The 18,894-nt window shown below is 44.4% G+C and overlaps 1 protein-coding gene across 2 annotated transcripts in view; it reads left to right on the top strand.

The window, feature by feature from the left end:
• atxn1a (ataxin 1a) overlaps positions 1 to 7,880 on the top strand; it is a 161,894-nt gene extending 154,014 nt beyond the window's left edge. For both annotated transcript variants that reach the window (XM_083779817.1, XM_083779818.1), the window contains one exon: positions 5,652 to 7,880. In XM_083779817.1, the coding sequence (XP_083635943.1) occupies positions 5,652 to 6,278 (627 nt within the window). In that variant the 3' untranslated portion in view covers positions 6,279 to 7,880. The remainder of the gene's footprint in view (positions 1 to 5,651) is intronic.
• Positions 7,881 to 18,894: the final 11,014 nt, after the last annotated feature.

The following is an 18,894-nucleotide window of genomic DNA, read 5'->3' as shown; positions in this document are numbered from 1 at the left end:
GAACATTTAAAATGATTCCTCTATAACAAATGTAAAAGCACGACCAGTGACCACACAAACGGATGAAATAACGTTGGCCTTTTTTATTATAGCCTAACAAGGCAGCACACGAGCCAGCAGCCAAATACAAATAGGCCTATAAGGCCAATTAAAACAAATAACACGCCGCAAATAACACCCTCGACACAAGCCCAAAGTCTGTGTAATGGATTGTGCTGGAAATGAACAAGGTTTTATGGTAATCCTCTGTCCATATATCGGTGGTGATGGCACATCCATACGTTGCAATGATGGGCTTCATTTCCTCTGCCACGGACGCCTGCAGGGCTTGGGCGTTTTTCACAACGTGTCTGGATACCGTGGTTGGATGAGGCAGGACGTCCTTCACATTGAATTTGCCATGTTTAGCAGCGAGATTAACGAAGTGCTGGACAATGTTTACAAAGCCGGCCCCAGCAACCATATCATATGGCCGAATATCTTTGCAACACATTGCTGGGTAGCATCATGTTTAGCCGCTGTGGGAAGAACATGTTGTTTCAAGACCAGCTTTGTTTGGCCGGGAAGAGTTACACAGGTATGCCTCCTTAATCCAGACGTACCAGATTTGTGGCTGCTGTAGTTCAACACTTTTTCGCATTTGCTGCAACTAGCAAACTCCAGTTTGTTTCCATTTGTGTCTGTAACAACGGAGAAACGTGACCTATTATGTCAGACTTGGCTCCTTTCCTTTCTTTTAATTTATACTCTTCTGCTTTGAGCTTCTTCTCAACGTCATTTGTTGTCTCCTTCTTGCTTTGTTGTTGCTGCTGTTCCGCCATTTTTCAACTGTGTGTGTGCGACTGTGCGTGGCTGCGCGCGACTATTGATTTATGCTGCTGGGTCAGGTGAGGTTTTCCATCCGGTGTAATTGCGGAAAGATGCGGGATTTTGCGGTCCCCGCTTATTTTATCTTGACCGCCCGCGCCCTCCCGCAGGTATTTAAATACTGCCCGCGGCGCAACATTTTGAGTTGGGTCTCGCGGGAGCCCGCTCCCGTTGCAGGGCTTGTGAACCCCTTTATAATAAAATGTGACCAGATTTGACTGAGAGCCTGCCATCGCGCAACCGCCAGCTTTTCACCAGAGGAGAAAACTTTTCTTTTTGTTTCATCCAAAATGAGCACAGGCAGACTTCACATACTAGAGCATGTCTGAAATAAGTGTCAGAGCTGAAATAAATGCTTAGGTGTAGCTAGGTGTGAACCTTTCAAGCCTGTTTTCTCAACTCTCTGTTTTCTGCAAGACATTTTACTCTATAAGCCATATCTCCAAATCTGGTGGGTCAAACTGAACAACCAATATGTCAATTTGAAGCTATGATTCCCTGCTTTCATACGACATGAAAAAACGAAAATTCAAAAGAAAGTCCAGTGGCAGTCCCTCAGTCAAATGTGGACACAAATGGTACTTTCCTCTCTAGGAGACCACAGAGGGTGAGATTTAACTTGGTGTTCTCAGAGGAGACACTGTGTAGTACAGCGGTGCCCCAAGGAACAGTCAGCTCCTCTTTTCTGTTTACCTTGTATACGGACGACTGTTTCAGCTCACATCCACATCAGTTTGTTATCAAGTTTTCTGATGAAACCGTGATACTTAGGCGCGATTCATACTCGAATACCGAATAAAAGTATGTTCGCCTCTGTAGAGCCGATAATGTGACGTCATTTGAGGTTCGGGGGGGCGGGTACTGTCCTAAAGTCGTCTCTTCTGCGCTACTGAAAATTTCTGACGAGCCGAAATCATTTCGGCACTACAGCGGTAAAATAGGAGTATGAATCGGCCCTTATTCTGCTCAAGAGCGATAATAACATCCTCAGCCATACAGAGGGAGTAGACACGTTTATGGAGTGGTGTGATGACTGTGATCTACACCATCTGAAAATAAATGTTAACAAAACAGAGGAGGTCATAGTGGACCCCAGGTCCATAGGAGACCACAGTACCATAGTGACAATAACATCCAACAGGTCCCCTCGTATAAATACCTGAGGACCTGAGCTGGCACAACACTGTGTTCTAAGATACACCAGCGTCTACACTTTCTCAGAAGACTTTTCGGAGTCAGTGTAAATATCATGTTGACCTTTTACAGAGCTAGTATAGAATCAATCTTAAGATACGGTATGTCCGTGCGCGCGTGTAGGCATCGTCTTCCCTGATTGGCCAACCCAAGCTTTACAGACATACTGTATGTGTTGGCAGTTATGTCTGCCAGAACATCAGTCAAACTTGCAACATTGTCAGTAGAATATCGCCGACACCAACATCAGAAATGTCACGTTTTAGGTGACACTTTATGCTCACAATAATTTGGAACCTCTGAGCTGGGATGTGTTGCAGGCGCCTGCGTGTAAGAGAGAAAACAGTGCACTGGGTATAGCTCTGGGCCTCAAACAAAAGGCCTCAGTCTTACTAGCCTGCTATCAGTTTGTTTGGATGCCAAGAGTCTGTTCTGAATGATGTACAGTATCGCGAAAAGTTTCTCTCTCTCTCTCTCTTCTGTTTTCCGTGCTACCTACCTCTCTGCCAAATCACAATGCTCCTCTCTCCCTCCCTCCCTCTCGGAGGCTATGTGCTAAAGCCTAAATAATGGACTGCATCTGTCCAGGCGAGTGAGTCTGCTGCCCACACAGCCTGCCTAACCATTTCTCCTCCCGCCCACGGCTGGTCTTTCATACTGCACCCTGCCGGAGTTGACCATCTTTCAAAAGAGTCTTCATCGACTTCATCTCTCTGCTTGTTCTCCAGTAGCTCTTCTTGGTTCTCACTTTTTTTTTTCTGTTGTTGCTATTTTTTCCACGCAGCTTTGAGCTCATACTGTACTACTTGGAGCTATAGACTCGGCACTGTGAGAGAAGTTGAGAATTATATAATACAGGAGGGAGAACTCTATGAAGTTTTGCTGCCTTCTTGCAGTCATATTGTTCTTGACATTGTTCTCTCTCTCGCTCGTCATCGGGTTTTGTTCTCTCATTCAGCCCACTCCACTTCACTCGCTGCCTCCTCCTGCTTCCTTTCATCTCCATCTCCATCTCTCCTTCCTTGCCTCCCACCTTCTCATTCATATTCTCTCCTTTCTTCTCTCTCTCCTTTCATTCTCTCTCTTCTTCTTCTTCTCTCTCCCATCCCGCCTTCAATCGTTCTTTTTCCCTCTTTATATTTCCACCACGTTTGTCTTTGTCTTCTTTTTATTCTTCCATACGGTACATTCAGATCATGTCCTGGTTATCCCGCTCTGGGCGGGAACCCCTTTTTGGTGTTTTTTAAGCGTTATGTTATGCTTTAGTTGTTGAAAAATAGCAGATCTACAAGCTCGTAGCGCGGCACGAGCTTGTAGGTCTGCTATTTAAAGAAAGTCGTGGCCCATATGTTTGAATATATTCTTTCAGACTTCAGAGCGAACGTTTTTTTTAACTCAAATCTTTGCTTCTGAGGGGTTCCTGGAACAACATATTTTCAGATGGGCGTCGGCAGCCAAATACATATCATTTGTTGGGGTTCTTGACATGAAATATTGAGAACCACTGATATAGAAACATGAGGTTTTTTCAGTAAACTTTTAGAAGACATTTTGTAGAATCCAGAGTCGGGTCTAAATGTGTTAATACTATATATTATAATATATGTTGATAGCGCTGCTTGACCCCAGCCACAGAATCCACTGCTATTGATCTGGCCGTTCTAATTGATAGATATAGGAGTTGAGGCTGTCACCCCTTCCCTTTGTACCACACTAGACTGGCTGTCATCTCGCCCTGCCAACCCCGGGACTCCGCTCGGCGCTCCGTCATTATCTGTAGGGCTCCTCGAGGCTGGGCTTGCCCTTCACAAGTCCACTTCCAAAGGTTCTGCAACCTTCATGCTGAGATCCGTTGTCATCTATTAAATGATTTAGATCTGTTTGTAAAACAAACACGCTTATACACGATTCATTATACACCACGTAAGTCCTTTATACTTAAATCACATGCAAATAGCAATCGCAATTTCAATGGCTTATTAAATCACATGCAAATAGCAATTGGCAATTTCAATGTTTTATTAATAAATGTAATGAATACACTTGGTTGCGGTTATCAAATGTTTTCTGATCGTGATTCACCGGGAGGCTTGGTTGAGTTGGTTCCACAGGCTTAACATAATGTACTGTATATATGGGGTTTTCTATCTGTGGCACCACCACATGGCCACCACTGCTATGCCCTATAGATCAAGAGTTATAGGCCAATTATTTGTTTACAAACATTGAGACTGGTGCACGGGTGACTGTTTCATGTAATCAATTCCCAACAGATCTCCAAACCTGTTGTTTTGGGGAGTGCTGGTTTCAATTCATTCAACCTCTCTTGTGTGTTGGCTAGTGAACCCTAGGAGACATGTATAATTCATTGCGCAACAGTATTGCACGCAGAGAACAGCTGATATACAAGCTCACATCGCGTCACGGATGCCACTGTTGTGAGCGTAGAGGTCTGCCATCGACACCATCGCGGGACAAAGCATAAATTATACTTGATGGGTTGCAGGTGCGCGTGCAGCCGTGCACAAACAAGCTCTGCTAATCTACCGTTCTTATGACAGCGACTGGAGGTGTGGTTTTGACGACAACTGCTTTGAATTGCTATTATTGTTCACACACAACAGAAACCAAGGATTATATATTTCAAGAGTGAGAGATCACAATAAAAATCCCAATCATTCTTCCTCCACACTGGGAGAAAAACAGCATCTGAAAGTTTAATGGGGCATTTTTCACACGTGAGTGCAGTTAGAACTTTTCCATTGCATCTTATGAGAGAGGTGGGGTCCTTGTGCTGCCGCTATGCTCGCGCATGCTGTTGCTTATCAGTGTGACGTCGTCTGTTAAGGCGTCTATAGGCCAAAGAGTTAATCGTCTTCGTATAGCGCCACCATGAGGCCGCTTTGATTTTTTTATTTTTTGCAGTGAGTGTCTTCATTGGGAGTGTGTAAAGTTTGACACTGACTGGTCCAGCAATTTCCAAGATTAGCTGTGTGCACGCACACACGCACACACACACACAGTTTCCGTGCCGGGAATGGTTTAATCCAGGTTACTGTCGCTGCTATATACGACATACCCGCCTTTTGTTTTATGTGTTTAATCCGCTGTATTGTAATAAATAAAAAGAAAATCCATCTTCGTCGCGGAGATAGAGACTAGATGCATTCGCTTTGATGACGAAACCGGAAATCGTCACATGCTGTGGGCTGCTAGGGCTTCTGGGAAATTGAGGCCAATGGAAATGCATGGGGTACAACGCCTCATTGAGACAAGTCTTGTGTGCGTCTTCCGGGTGCACCAAGATGGTGGATGATACGCTCGGATCACAACAAACCGTGGGAGCTTTTTTCGCTGGATTTTCGCGGATTAAAAGCCCAAATAATTCAGTGTATGCTCTAAAGGTAATACAACAATCTCGGCAGTGAAGGGGGGTTGATTAAAATGCGAGTTAAGCGTGTAAAACAGTCAAACTGTTAATGACGCGTACACTACAAATCTGGGTAGATTTAAGTATAACTTAACCTTCAGTCTCATTCTCATGTTTTGAACCCCGTTTCAACGCTTCTATATATCATTTTGTCTTCCAGGTGTGCGTGGAGGTGCTGGTGGAATATCCTTTCTTCGTCTTTGGCCAAGGATGGTCTTCGTGCTGCCCGGACCGGACCACCCAGCTCCTGGAGCTGCCGTGCACCAAGCTCTCCGTGGGCGACGTGTGCATCTCCCTCACCCTCAAGAACCTGAAGAACGGCTCGCTGAAGAAGACCCAGACATTTGAGTTGGTCACTCCTGCCTCTGCCGCCTCCTCCTCCTCCTCCGGCGGCCACGGATTCCTCAAACCCCCTCGAGCCGCCCCGGACGGCTCCAGAACCCACAGCGGAGGGAACTCCTCCAGGCACGGCGAGCGGGCCAACGGCGTCGGCCAACGAGGGAGTGCCACGAGTGGGGGTGGTGTGGTGGGCGCGGAGAACGGGGAACTGGGGTTTGAAAAAGAAAGAGGGTTGGTCTCAAGAGGCCAACAAGGCGCCGCCAGCAACACGGAGGAGCCTTCCGCCAGGAAACCAGCAACCACGAGCCGCAAGCGGAGGTGGTCGGCTCCCGAGGGGAGGAAGGTAGAGAAGATGGAAGAGGAGACCCCGTTGGTTCTGCCCAAGCCTTCTTTCATCCTACACGAGATGAAAGTCAGCATCGAGGGCAGGTCGAATATTGGGAAGTAAAAAAGGCTGGGTCAATAAGAATAGGAGGATTTGATTAAAAAAAAAAAAAACTCAGACGGATTCTCCAAAAATAAATTTACGATTGCCCACATCTATGTTTCATTTCTCTCGTTTTTTGAAAATTGTATTTTTCTTTGAGTTTTTTTTTCTTTTTTCTCCTCTATCTTGAATACTGTACTGTAGAGGCAAAAACCTACCATACGTGTTATCACCTTACGTTAAAGTCCACACAGTTCATAAATAACACATTTTGGATAGATGGATTCAGTAATATATGAGCAAAATGGTGGTAGTCGTGGTGGGTTTTCATGAGGTGATCTTGAGTGAGGGAATTGCATGCTCTGTGGTTGTCTGCGTGGCACACAGAGGCATTGTCTCTGCTCGATGGGTGTCTGCGTGGCACACAGAGGCATTGTCTCTGCTCGATGGGTGTCTGCGTGGCACACCGAGGCATTGTCTCTGCTCGATGGGTGTCTGCGTGGCACACCAAGGCATTGTTTCTGCTCGATGGGTGTCTGCGTGGCACACCGAGGCATTGTCTCTGCTCGATGGGTGTCTGCGTGGCACACCGAGGCATTGTCTCTGCTCGATAGGTGTCTGCGTGGCACACCGAGGCATTGTCTCTGCTCGATGGGTGTCTGCGTGGCACACCGAGGCATTGTCTCTGCTCGATGGGTGTCTGCGTGGCACACCGAGGCATTGTCTGGCGTCGTCTCCGCTCGACTGGCTGCGGAGCAGAGTAGAGTTACGACTTCTTGAAAATTAATCCACAATCTGTTGCCCCTCTGAGAGGAGAGAACACCTGGACGGAATGATTCTCCTGCCACGTGTATAGAAAACAAACGCTGTCACATTGTTGGGCCAACAGGGATGATATGTCAGATGATTCTGGGCTTAGAAAGACTTTGTGGGGTAAAAGATTGTTAAATATTTGGTGCTCGTTGTATGCGTGAATTACTTAATTTTGGAAGACGGTGGCTCTACAAAAAACGCGTGTCATCATGCTGTGCCAGACCTGACGTACACGTCATCAGAGAGTGTCCGGTGTGCCACACACACCGCAGAGGCTGAAGTCTTCCTTTGCTCGGTGAAGTTTGGTGAAACAATAGAGTCCTCGTCTTGACCCTTTTATTTAGTTTTGTTTTTTTGGACTGTTTTTTAGTTAACTTTTCTAACTTTGTCCCCTTTATAAAAAGCTATCTGCGTCAGCAGGAGCATACCGGTAGATCCTTTTTTTAATGGTCGTCTAAAAACCTCCATCTGGGGAGTCAAAAAGATTGAACACGGTTTAACGGGGTAAGGTTGATGTAAATGTGATATAAGTTACCTAATCTAATCTAAACATTTACAAAAATTGAGGTGACAGACTGTGTGAGCAAAATGTGTAGAGGAAAATCTGCACGTCAGGTCTGAGAGAAGAGTCGGGATGTTGTTTGTTTTAACACTTAACACACGCCTGTCTCACTCACCACGCCATGATCGACGCCAAGGTCATATTTATCACATTTTAACGTCGTCTTTCTCTTACATTTTACGCAGTACTGTACGTTTCCTTTCTAGATTTTCTTTTTTCATTTTTTTTTTTTCATTTTGTTTCTTAATTTCTCTACACAAGGAGGGGGGGGAGGAGCAGGAGGAGGTAGCAACAGCACTTTGGAAAGGGGAGGGGTCATCAGATAGGCCGGGGAGGGGGGGGGATCAGGTGACGTCACGCTGACACGTACACGGAAAGGGATGAACGTGATTACAGGAAGCAGCGGTTACTAGATGGATAGAGGAGAGGAGACAATAGGAAGGGCCACAAGCAGGGACGTGCAGAGAGTGTTGGAGGGGCAGGGGCCCAAATCCTGTTAAGAGGGCACTTTTTGACAACAAAAAAAATAGCGAAAATAGCAGCCATTTTCGGGTCACAACCCAGCACTCTTTAGTGGAGATGCGGTGTGTAACGACATGGATTTCTAAACACATTTGTTCAGTGCCAAAATGCTGCGTTCAAAGTTCAGGAGACTTTCGGAGAAAAAAAAAAGCAATTCTCCCTGAATGCTGCCTTCCGGTATAATGGCATGGAAAGGAAAGGAGTGGCATTTTTGCATCTCTTTCACCATGTAAACGCTGCATTCGTGGTCTGGGAGAGGGCAGTTGTTTTTACAGACGGGTAAAAGGGCAGGGGCCCTTTGATGCCTGATATGTGTGCACGTCCCTGACCACGAGATGTTGTCAAAGCGTGGTTTATTGTGCGGTCCTAAACCAGAGGTTCTCCACTCTGGTCCCTGGGGGCGGGGGGGGGGGGGCATAGCTCTGCTTGCTTTTCCATCCTGTCGACGTGTTAGTTAACCATTTAACACTATTCTATGCTTTGTTGTGCGGGCGGTGTCACTTTACAATAAATTATAATAATACAAATTTGAAATTCAAACACCCCAAAATAAGCAAGACGGGTTGAAAAGGGCTTAATAAGGGCCTTTCTCTGCCCCACCCTTCTCCCTTTGTTTATATTGTGTTTAGTTTCCAAGATGGCTGCAGCACCAGGAGGGGGTTGGGCGGAGGTGAGTGGTGAGAGGTCAACAAATGGGCTGCATTCAAGACACTTGCCTTGTGTCTGATACCTGACTTGTGTCTGAACACAGCTTTGATGGACGTGTTCTGCCCCCCCTCCCCCCCATCAAACAACATGTTTGGTCAAACCATTATGGGTGATCCATTGGAAATGCATTGGAGCGGCCATTAAGCACAGACACAAGACAAACGCAAGGCATGTGTCTTGAATTTGTGGGCATAGGGTCGACCCCACCCACCCATATGTTCATTGAAGGATCAGAGTAGAAAACCACTGGTTTGAATCAGCGTGGACAGACACTCTACTGCCTCGTCCAATCATACAAATGAACAGGGAAAGCTTTGGAATGTGCAGTTTTCTTTCTTCTTCTTTTCGTTGTACAGTTTGTGAAACGTACGTTGCAGGGTTGTGATGCTCTCCTTCACCAGACTGAGAGCAATGATCAGAAAAGCTCAGGCCATACAAGTTTGAAGGGTGTCATGTTATGTATATTATTATATAGTTCATGCTTGTGTTTATGCTAATGTGAATGAGTGTCTGCGCGCACACGCACACACACACGCGTACACCCACTAAGAAAACAGTGGGTTTTCAGTTCCAGTTCGCCCTGAAATTCCCACAATTTTGGTAAAACATTCAGAAGTGATTCTTGCTTTATATTTTCCCCAGAGCAAACAAACGAACAGGATTTGGTTCAGTGCATATACTGCACAAATATACTATAATGTGTGTGTGCGCGCGTGTGGCGTGTGTGTGCGCGCGCGCTTGTGTGTGTGTGTGTGTGTGTGTGTGTGTGTGTGTGTGTGTGTGTGTGTGTGTGCGTGAGCACGTGTGTATAGGGAAAAAATTATGTATAGACAAAGTGTCCAGTACTTTGAGTTTCTACTTAAGAGAATCTTGCAATTTGCACATGACGAGGAGGGAGGTAATGTTGAAAGCCCGTTTTGAAATAGCCCTGTTCTGAAATGACCCATAAATGTACAGTGTACACCAATGAACACAAAACTATGGGAACATTTTGAACTTATTTTGTAACCAGGCACTTGTCAATAGTGCTTTTTACTTTGCTTTGAAATCGAAGAGACACGCATTGGATTGAATTGGCTTATAAGTTTGTAGTTAAACTTTCCACTCGGACGCCTGCGGGACAAAAATACAATTTATAATCTTTTGGAATCCATGTAGGACAATCTGTGGGGCGTTTCTCTCCTCCATTCATACTGTAGGACTTGGCTTGAACAAGACGAGACCACAAACTGCAACAAGAACTCCAGGGTTCCATTCTGAACACGGTCTGTGTTTGATACCCATTCTGGGTGGGAACCCCTTTTGGTGTTTTAAGCATTAATTAACTTTAACTATTGAAAATTAGCAGATCTACAAGCTCATAGCGCGGCACCGAGTGCCGCGCTATGAGCTTGTAGGTCTGCCATTTTTGAAAAATCGTGAAAATGTGGCGCAAACCTTGGAATATTCTTTCAGAGTGACCGATTATAACTCAAATTGAGATGAGTGGTCGTTGGCCAATTACATATAATTTTTGGAAAACAGTTTTTTTGATTTGTGGCCTAAATGGGTTAAAACCATCTTTCTCTAGTGGTTTCCTCAACAGGTGTACTAGCCCTGGCTAGCCCAAACAACATACAGTAAATTCCTTAATTAATTTAACTTTGAGAGTGTTAAAAATACTTTTATTGGTGATTGGGTTTTGGTTTGGCTGTGAGGCGGCGTGTCTGAAAAGTGGTAACGTGTCATTGTTCTATACCAGTCATTAGTCCGACCCATTACTAACCCTATCCCAAACCGTAACCATAACCAGTCATTAGTCCGACCCATTACTAACCCTATCCCAAACCGTAACCATAACCAGTCATTAGTCCGACCCATTACTAACCCTATCCCAAACCGTAACCATAACCAGTCTGCAGTCATTAGTCCGACCCATTACTAACCCTATACGCGGTCAGTCTAACCGGATGTTGGGACTGCGGAATGCGCAGTCAGTCCCTTTGAAAAGTATACCTCTGAAGGCTATTTCAATGCTAGAAAGAAATGTCATTAAAAGGAAGGATGGATTACAGATGGCAAAAATAGGAATGTTACAGCATTTGGGCTTGCTTTAGTACTGTATGTACTGAAGGGACAGTTTTGATGGTGACGGACGGACGGACGGGGGGGGGGGGGGGGCACGCCTGTTGAGCTTCCTAATTGGTCTAATTTTGCCTAATTGGTGATTATTTAGAGGGCAAAGTGGTTTAGTTTTTGGTAGAAGTGTTAGTCGACTAGGCGTTGACACCAAGACGTGATATAGGATCAGTCGTACTTATGAGCAGTGCCAGTGAGAGTAAACTAACCCATTCTAGACGGGAACCCCTTTTGATGTTCTACTTTAGCTATTGAAAAATAGCAGATCTACAAGCTCATAGTGCGGCACCGAGCGCGGCACGCTACGAGCTTGTAGATCTGCAATTCGTGAAAATGTGGCGCAAATCTTTGAACATATATTCTTTCAGAGCGAACGTTTTGAACTCAAATGCTTCTGGGGGGTCTCTGGAACAACATATTTTCAGATGGTGGTGGGTGGCCAATAGAGGGTATGCGCATACATAAAGTGAGTGGCAAATCGAGTGGCAAAGTGAGTTTAACAACGTTGTTTAATGCAAGCATATTGACTTTTCTGTTTGGATGTATGGGCTATCAAGGCCAAAAAGTAGTTTTTTGCCACTCAGTAGGCGTTACCGCATAACTTCCGGGTTTGATGATGATGTCTCGCGTATACCCTCTATTACATTACAGTTTCTAGGGTCCTTGACATGACATATTGAGCACCACTGATATAGAAACATAGGCATTTCAGGATTTAGAAGACATTTTTTACATTTCGAAGTCAGGTCTAAATGGGCTAATATAATGGGATGTGTAGCTGGAGGTGATGGGAGGTTAGCAGATAGACGTGGTAGAGATGGAAGGTGGCGAGCTTAAATGGACGGATGGATGGCTGGGTGGATGGATGGATGGTGGTGTGGGGTGAATGACTATACACCCACATAAGTAAATGCTTTATTTTTTTATGATAAAACAGGGTTTCTCATCGTTTCGTCCCTTTCCTATACTTAGAAATTAGAAATAGGACTCGGTTTGTGCACAGTGAGTGCATGTGTTTGTGTAGCCTAAATAGTAATGTTTGCTTGACGGTGTGTATTATTTCTCTTGTGTGTGTGTCCATTTTATTTTGTACTGACCTCCCTTCAACACAACAGATTGCAGAATTCACAGCGCCTATCTCGTTATCTAAACAAACACATCAGACATTCACACTTTAGTAGAACCAGAGCCAAATGACGCCTTGGCTACTTCAGAAAGCAATAGTACCCCGATGTTGAGGTACCCTGCATAATACAGTGTACACAATACACACACATACACACTTAATCATTCCAATCACGCGCTCTGCAATAACCATTAATAAACCATTAGTATTAGAACCAAAAAGAGATTGACATGTACTGTAGGCGAACACACACACACACACTCAGCCCTTCGGAGTGCCGTACATGGTGGTGTCATAAGTCTGAAACCATTTACCTCTAAGAGCTCATACAAGTCCCCTACACACGCAAGAGAGACAAACGCACACACACACACACACACACACACACAAGCTCCTTTATGCCATTTGAAACAAAACTACATTTTAATCGTTAACAGTTGCCAGGCTGGTTGCCATGCAGTTCTTTCAGGGAAGTGTTTCATATATGCAGTAAACCGATCATATCCCCCCCCCCAAACCCCCTCTGACAAGATGGGTCAGGGTTATAAACGTGCTCCGGGACCGTTTCGCGGTCGTCGTCTCTGTGGTTGAGCAGGAATGTACCAGATATAGTCGTCGTCGACGTCCCCCCCCCCCTTCCCCGCGTTGGGAATGGATGTGATCAATGAATGCACCTGACATAACGTCGTGGTACATGTCTGGACTATATGCCCTGCGCGGTCTGCCTCGTTGCCACTGTCTGCCCGTAGTGACCTCATTAACTTCGTTTCAGGTATTACCCAATGATAGCCAGCCAGCCTCACAAGCGAGCGCCCCACCGTTCAGGGGGGCATTAGCAATGAATTTACAGTCACCCTCTGCAACCGTTAGCTACCTTTCAATACAGCCAGGCCTGGACAAGACATGCCCCCCTACACGCACGCACGCACGCACGCCACACTCCACACTCAACATCATCCTTTAATGTTTAGTCATTTTTCACCACATGCACAGTAGTGATAAAACAATCAAATGAAGCCACATCGTTCATATTCTGTTGGAATTTGCATGCTTGATGAGAGATTTATATAAAAAGCATTCTGAAATATAAGTCCACGAGACGTCACGTCATGGTATAGATTCGTGCAGGTTTCCTTCCAAGGTTTTATTGAACGGTTTTCGATGTCTTTCTTTCTGTTTTTGTTTTAAACTTTCAGAATAATCCCAGGTAGTCTCAGTTTAACATTTGACCCCTTTTTGAAATGTATAACCACACAATGTGCAATACTTATTTGTTGTATTTCCCCTTTTTGCTGTGCCAAGTGTATGTAGCATAACAGTCCTTGTTCATAACCCATGTTTGTGTATATGTTTATATGTGCAGATCTCTTTTTCGAGCTCAACTTATACTTTATGATGCTCATGATGGTGTGGCTCGCTGAATACATTATATGAAAATGTGATTGTTTTCAGTGAGCTACATTTTGCATTGTGTGTTATAGTATAAAAATGTTCTTCGGGAAGAGCGGGATGTTTTGTGCAAAAACCTATGGAACGATGGCTCATATCTTCCCATTTGTCTTTGCTGCGTAAACCCATCCCCCTGTGTGTGTGTGTGTGTCTGTGTCTGTGTCTACAGTATGTACCATATGTGCCACAATGTTGCGTGTTAACCTTTTTGTGCGCGCACGTGTGCGTGTGTGTTTGAGCGTGTGTGTGTGTGTGTGTGTGTGTCTGCGTGTGTAATCAAGTGTTTTCTCCTCATATGGTCTGTGAGATCGTGAGCCCTGCAGTGGTTCTGGGTGAAAAAAAACCCACAGATAAAGAAAAGAAACCTCATTCTCAGTGGGGACCACTTTTTTTTGTACAAAATAAAAACCCAACCAACAGAGATGCACATGTAAAGTAGTAGACGTTAAAAAAAAAAAAAGACTTGATCATGTTTCAGCACTTTGTAATCCTAGGACGGGGTCGGTCGGTCTGTCTTTGTAATCCTAGGACGGGGTCGGTCGGTCTTTGTAATCCTAGGACGGGGTCGGTCGGTCTCAACCCTTCTCTTTCTCGGAATAACCCACCTGTCCTGGGTGTAACATTCATTCAATACAGACAGAGCGAATGACGTTGAGAGCGAAGGGAGTGAATAATATGAGTGTGTGGGGGGGCGGGGGGAGAAAGAGATGAGTCGGTTTGATTCTTTTGCACATGGCTTTTGCTGTAACCTTTGCGTTTTTTAATCTTGTCTGTGCTCCACATCTCGCTTGGCGCCCCGGCGTGTTCTTGGGTCCAACGAGCCGAGCGGTGCTGGGTGGGTCGTTCCTTTTGGTTCCTTATTTCTGCTGGGAATTAAAAGCCATTCCTCGCGGTAGGAACGGCATCCCTTATTTTGTGTAATATTTCCCGGATTGGTTTGGAACCCCCCCCCCCCCCCCCCCCCCCCCCTAATGCTGACCCAAACCAGGCCATGCTGTGCCGTGCCTTGCCATGCCGGCCGCCCCATTGAACGTTGTTTTTTGTCAGTTCTGACGACTATAACAGCGGACATGTTGCTCGTAATAAGCAGGCCAGCACAGCTCAGCTTGGTTGGGTTCATGTGAAAAGGGTGCTCGCAAAAATGTTTTGCTTTCTTTTCATTATCTTTGGCACAGGAGCTTTTTTTCTTTTCTGTTTTTTGGTTCCCTTTGTAGCACTCAATATAATGTCAGGGGACTTGGAAAACTATGTAGAGAATGTTTTTGAGTTTTTTGTGACAAGCTTTCTCATTGGAGGAACACAGCTGATGTTGTCTTTTAATTGGCTTCTTTCTTGCACAAAAATGACAAATAAAATGAATGTTGGTGTGCGAGCTTTGACTTTTAGATCCGAAAAAAAGGCATGTGTGTACTTTGTTTCTTGATGTTTGTATTTTCATCTTGCAAAAAATATATATATGTTTTTTGGCACTTTTGTTGTGTTTTGAAACTGAACAGAATTTGATCAGGATTCCTTTTTTTTTCTTTCTTTTTTTCTTTTTTTCAATTGGTTCAAACTTGACTGTTGTTGTTTGACGTCTTGTCAACGTCCATAGCGCTGGATCACCAACTCAGGCAGAAAGAAAACAAAACAAAATAAAATATATAAAAAAAAAAAAACTTCTAGAGGCCCACTTAACAATGTAGTTTCACCCAATTAAATTTACATTAGTGGGTTGTTTGATATGAGTTATGCGATATGTAAATTTATTACATATAATTTGATATGATTAACAACCATCATAATTGATAATGAACTATATATTATTATTATTATATACATAATGTATTACGCTGGAGATGACTAGGAGGATTCTTCGGTATTATTGAACGTTGTTTTTTGGTCTGCCATTCTGTACAAGGCAACGAAACACTGGGATCAGTGGAGGAACAGGCTCTTCTGTTTGTGACCTCTCTGACCACGCCTAACTGCCACGGAGGGGGGTGGAGCTTTGTGTGTCGACTGGTGTAAATCAGTTGAATGATCTGCCCCCTTGTTGTTCTGTTCTGGTCCCAACACTCAGCCCTGAGGCCCACCACCGTCTGTGTACTGTGCTGTCTGTCGACAACTTCCTGCCAGCCTGTACGTGACGCCAAGTACCGAACTCTTATAAAGACTTGTTGGGGTCGCGAGACAGCGCGGCAGAGAAGCCAAGGACAGTCGAATAACAGACAAAGGATGGACAAACTTGCTTGCAGGGAGGGGGTTGCAGCAGTTCCTCAGCCAACTTGTTTGTACTATATTGTACTCACCACCAAGCCCCCCCTGTGTCTCCCCCCATCTCTCCCCCCCCCCCTCTATAGCAAATGGAGACTCCCTATCGGTGTATGTATTTGACATCTGTACAAATGCACCTCTTTGAAAAAGAAAATGAAACCTTGACATATCTGCAAGAAACGGGAAGATTGTGTTTTTTATTTGGAATGGGTCTGTCACCAGACCAGAACGATGCTCTCGATAAAAAGTACTCGCAACACAACGCCACATGCTGTATCTCTGCTGTCGGGAGGAAACCACCTAACTCCAAAGAAAGGGTTCATTTTTTATTTAAGAAAATTAAGAAAACCAAAGCAATACCGCCTCATCAAAGTTTGTGTGAGTTTATATATTGTCAATTTTACTTGCATGAGAAGGGGCGGAGGAGTTGGTTGCTTTAGCAGACAGTTTGAGAGGGAGCGGTGGTGGAGTTAGCTGTTTTAGCAGACCGTTTGAGAGGGGGCGCAGTGGTGGAGTTAGCTGTTTTAGTAGACAGTTTGAGGGTCCAATGGAGTTGAGATGTTTTGTCCTGAAAGCGTTTTTTACTACTTTCCATTGGTTCAATATTTTCGAAACAACACACAGACGTGAAGGGTGTTCAATAGCACTGATTTATGACCCCAAAAAAGATCAAAAACAGCAAAAATGGAGTTAAGAGGTTTCCTCCCGACAGCAACGATATACAGTACAGTATGTATTGTGTGTGTCACACTCACTCACTTAAGTTCTCAATTTGTATTTGTTTTTGCAGTGTTGCAAAATGTAAAGACAAAAGAGCCCTCTAGTGCAGGAGAGATGTCATGACATCACTACAGTTCAAAGTGAATGGGCATCACTGTTCCACTTATATATTCTTATAGCTTTGTTTGATTGAACCCCAACAGTGTTGTGAATTGCTGCCAATAGTGTTGTTTTTGGCAGCAAAATTTAATTTTCAGTTTTAGTCATAGTCTTTTGAATAGTTTTAATTTAGTTTTTGTCACATTTTAGTCACCTGCAATGTTTTACTGTTAGTCTAGTTTTAGTCGACTAAATGTCATGAGATTTTAAGTCGACTAAATCTACGGTTGATTTAGTCAACTAAAATGTGTTTTGGCGGGCCTTGATGCCGTCGTAATGGCAAATTTGACACTTACTATTTTCAGCATGCATCGTCTTAGTTTTAGTCAATGAAATCAACACTGGCTGCCAAGCCAATCGAACAAAGCTATAAGAAAATGAACTGGAATAGAAACAGGTATGCCCACCTTCTGGAAACGCAGGCTGTGTTTAGGCAGTAGATTTAGCTATAAATAGCTAAACTACATTTCCCATGTAGCTTGTGGATAGCTTCACCACTTTCAAGTAAGCTAGTTATTTTTCATCAGCAGCATCACTACATTTTCTGTGGCACATCAACATAAAATGGCATAAAAGATTAGTTTTGAGTGCATTTTGTGCATCACTTCAATTCCCCAAATCTATCAATGTGTTGCTTTCATTGTCATGTGTCCTCAGCCTAGCACATTAGTCTCTCTCTCTCTCTCTCTCTCTCGCTCTCTCGCTGGGAAAATCCCCTATTGAACACGTTAGGTTGTATTGGTTCAGCTTTGTTGCAAACGTGTTTTTACACTTGGCTTTTCTTAACTTCCCTCCTGGTCCTTCATGTTGCACATTACACACACACACACACACACACACACACACACACTGTATAGCCTACATTGCATGATATGACAAGCTACACTATAGTGTTCCCAAAGAAGGACAGTATCTTGAAGTGTCCGCCTGTCCGGAGATTGTTTTAAAAAGCAAACTTGGAAAGTTTGGAAAGATGAAACATGGTTTTGGGTGAAGTCGTTTATTTATTTGCCGTTGACCAAAGCCAGGATGCTCACTTAAACATCACCGGCACAGGAAAAATGCATTCATTCAAGAATCGTGAAGAAATCAATTTAGAAAAATTGCACATAGTAAAGCATGGGGCATAATAATGGTGGCTGATGACTGAGTAAGAGCGCAACTGCATACCACATAAATAAGGTTGTTGTGTTTCGTATATACAGCTGAGTTGGACCCGAGGCTGCATGTCAGCTCTCTCTTTCTCCTCCCCCTTCTCCCCTCATGGGAAAGCAAATCTCCCAAACATCCCAAATAAGACAAAATACATATTATAGGCTCCTGTTTCTCAGGCAGGACTGCTCTTTGTCTCCACCAGGCCGAAGGCATGTGGGGAGAGTATGTTTTGCACTCCGTCCGTCCGTGTGTCGTCCGTGTGTGTGTGTGTGTGTCCGTCCGTTAGTAGCTAATCTCGGCCACCGTTAACCCGGTCGATGCCAAATTTTGCACACACACTCCCTGGATGCCAACGATGAACCTCTGCCCCAAACTTTCCAGAACGGCCTGTTATAGCGCCACCAGGAGGCCGCTTTGTGCAAAACAACTTTTTGCACAGTACACCTACAGATTTTGTCCAAACATCACGCAAATTGGTACACAGTCTCTCTACAGCCATTCAACGAAACCGGTCTTTCAGATTTCTCAGACTCCATCCTGATTGGTTAAGATTGGCTTCCAAAGTTCACAGGAGTGCTCAGTTTCAAACAAAATGCTGCAAATCATCAACACATCGCGTGATTTCCTTCAAATTGTGCACCCACATTCCCACTAGGCCGAGGACGAAATGCCACATGAACAATTTCAACTCAGCCTCAAGGTGGCGCTATAACTGGCCGAAAAGTGTTTTTACCTCTAACTGCACGAATCTGTGGATCACTTTGTATGCCAACTCCCTAGAGGCCAAGGAAAAACCTTTGCCTGGAATTTTTCACATCTGCTCTTTATAGCGCCACCAGGAGGCCCACATATGTAAAACACATTTTCTATTATTACTCCTTCACATTTTATCCAAATTTCACGCAAATCGGTACACATGATCTCCATAGTCATGTGATCAACACAGGTTTGTTTGATTTCTCATATTCCATCCTGATTGGCCACGATTGGCTCCTACAGTTTTCAGGAGTAGCAAATGGCCACAACTCGGCAGCGTCCGATTGCGATGA

This window comes from Protomyctophum parallelum, assembly GCF_964188405.1.
Source record: "Protomyctophum parallelum genome assembly, chromosome: 1".
Taxonomy (NCBI): domain Eukaryota; kingdom Metazoa; phylum Chordata; class Actinopteri; order Myctophiformes; family Myctophidae; genus Protomyctophum; species Protomyctophum parallelum.
Note: the sequence above shows the minus strand (reverse complement) of the source record. Positions and strands in the feature narration are given on the sequence as shown.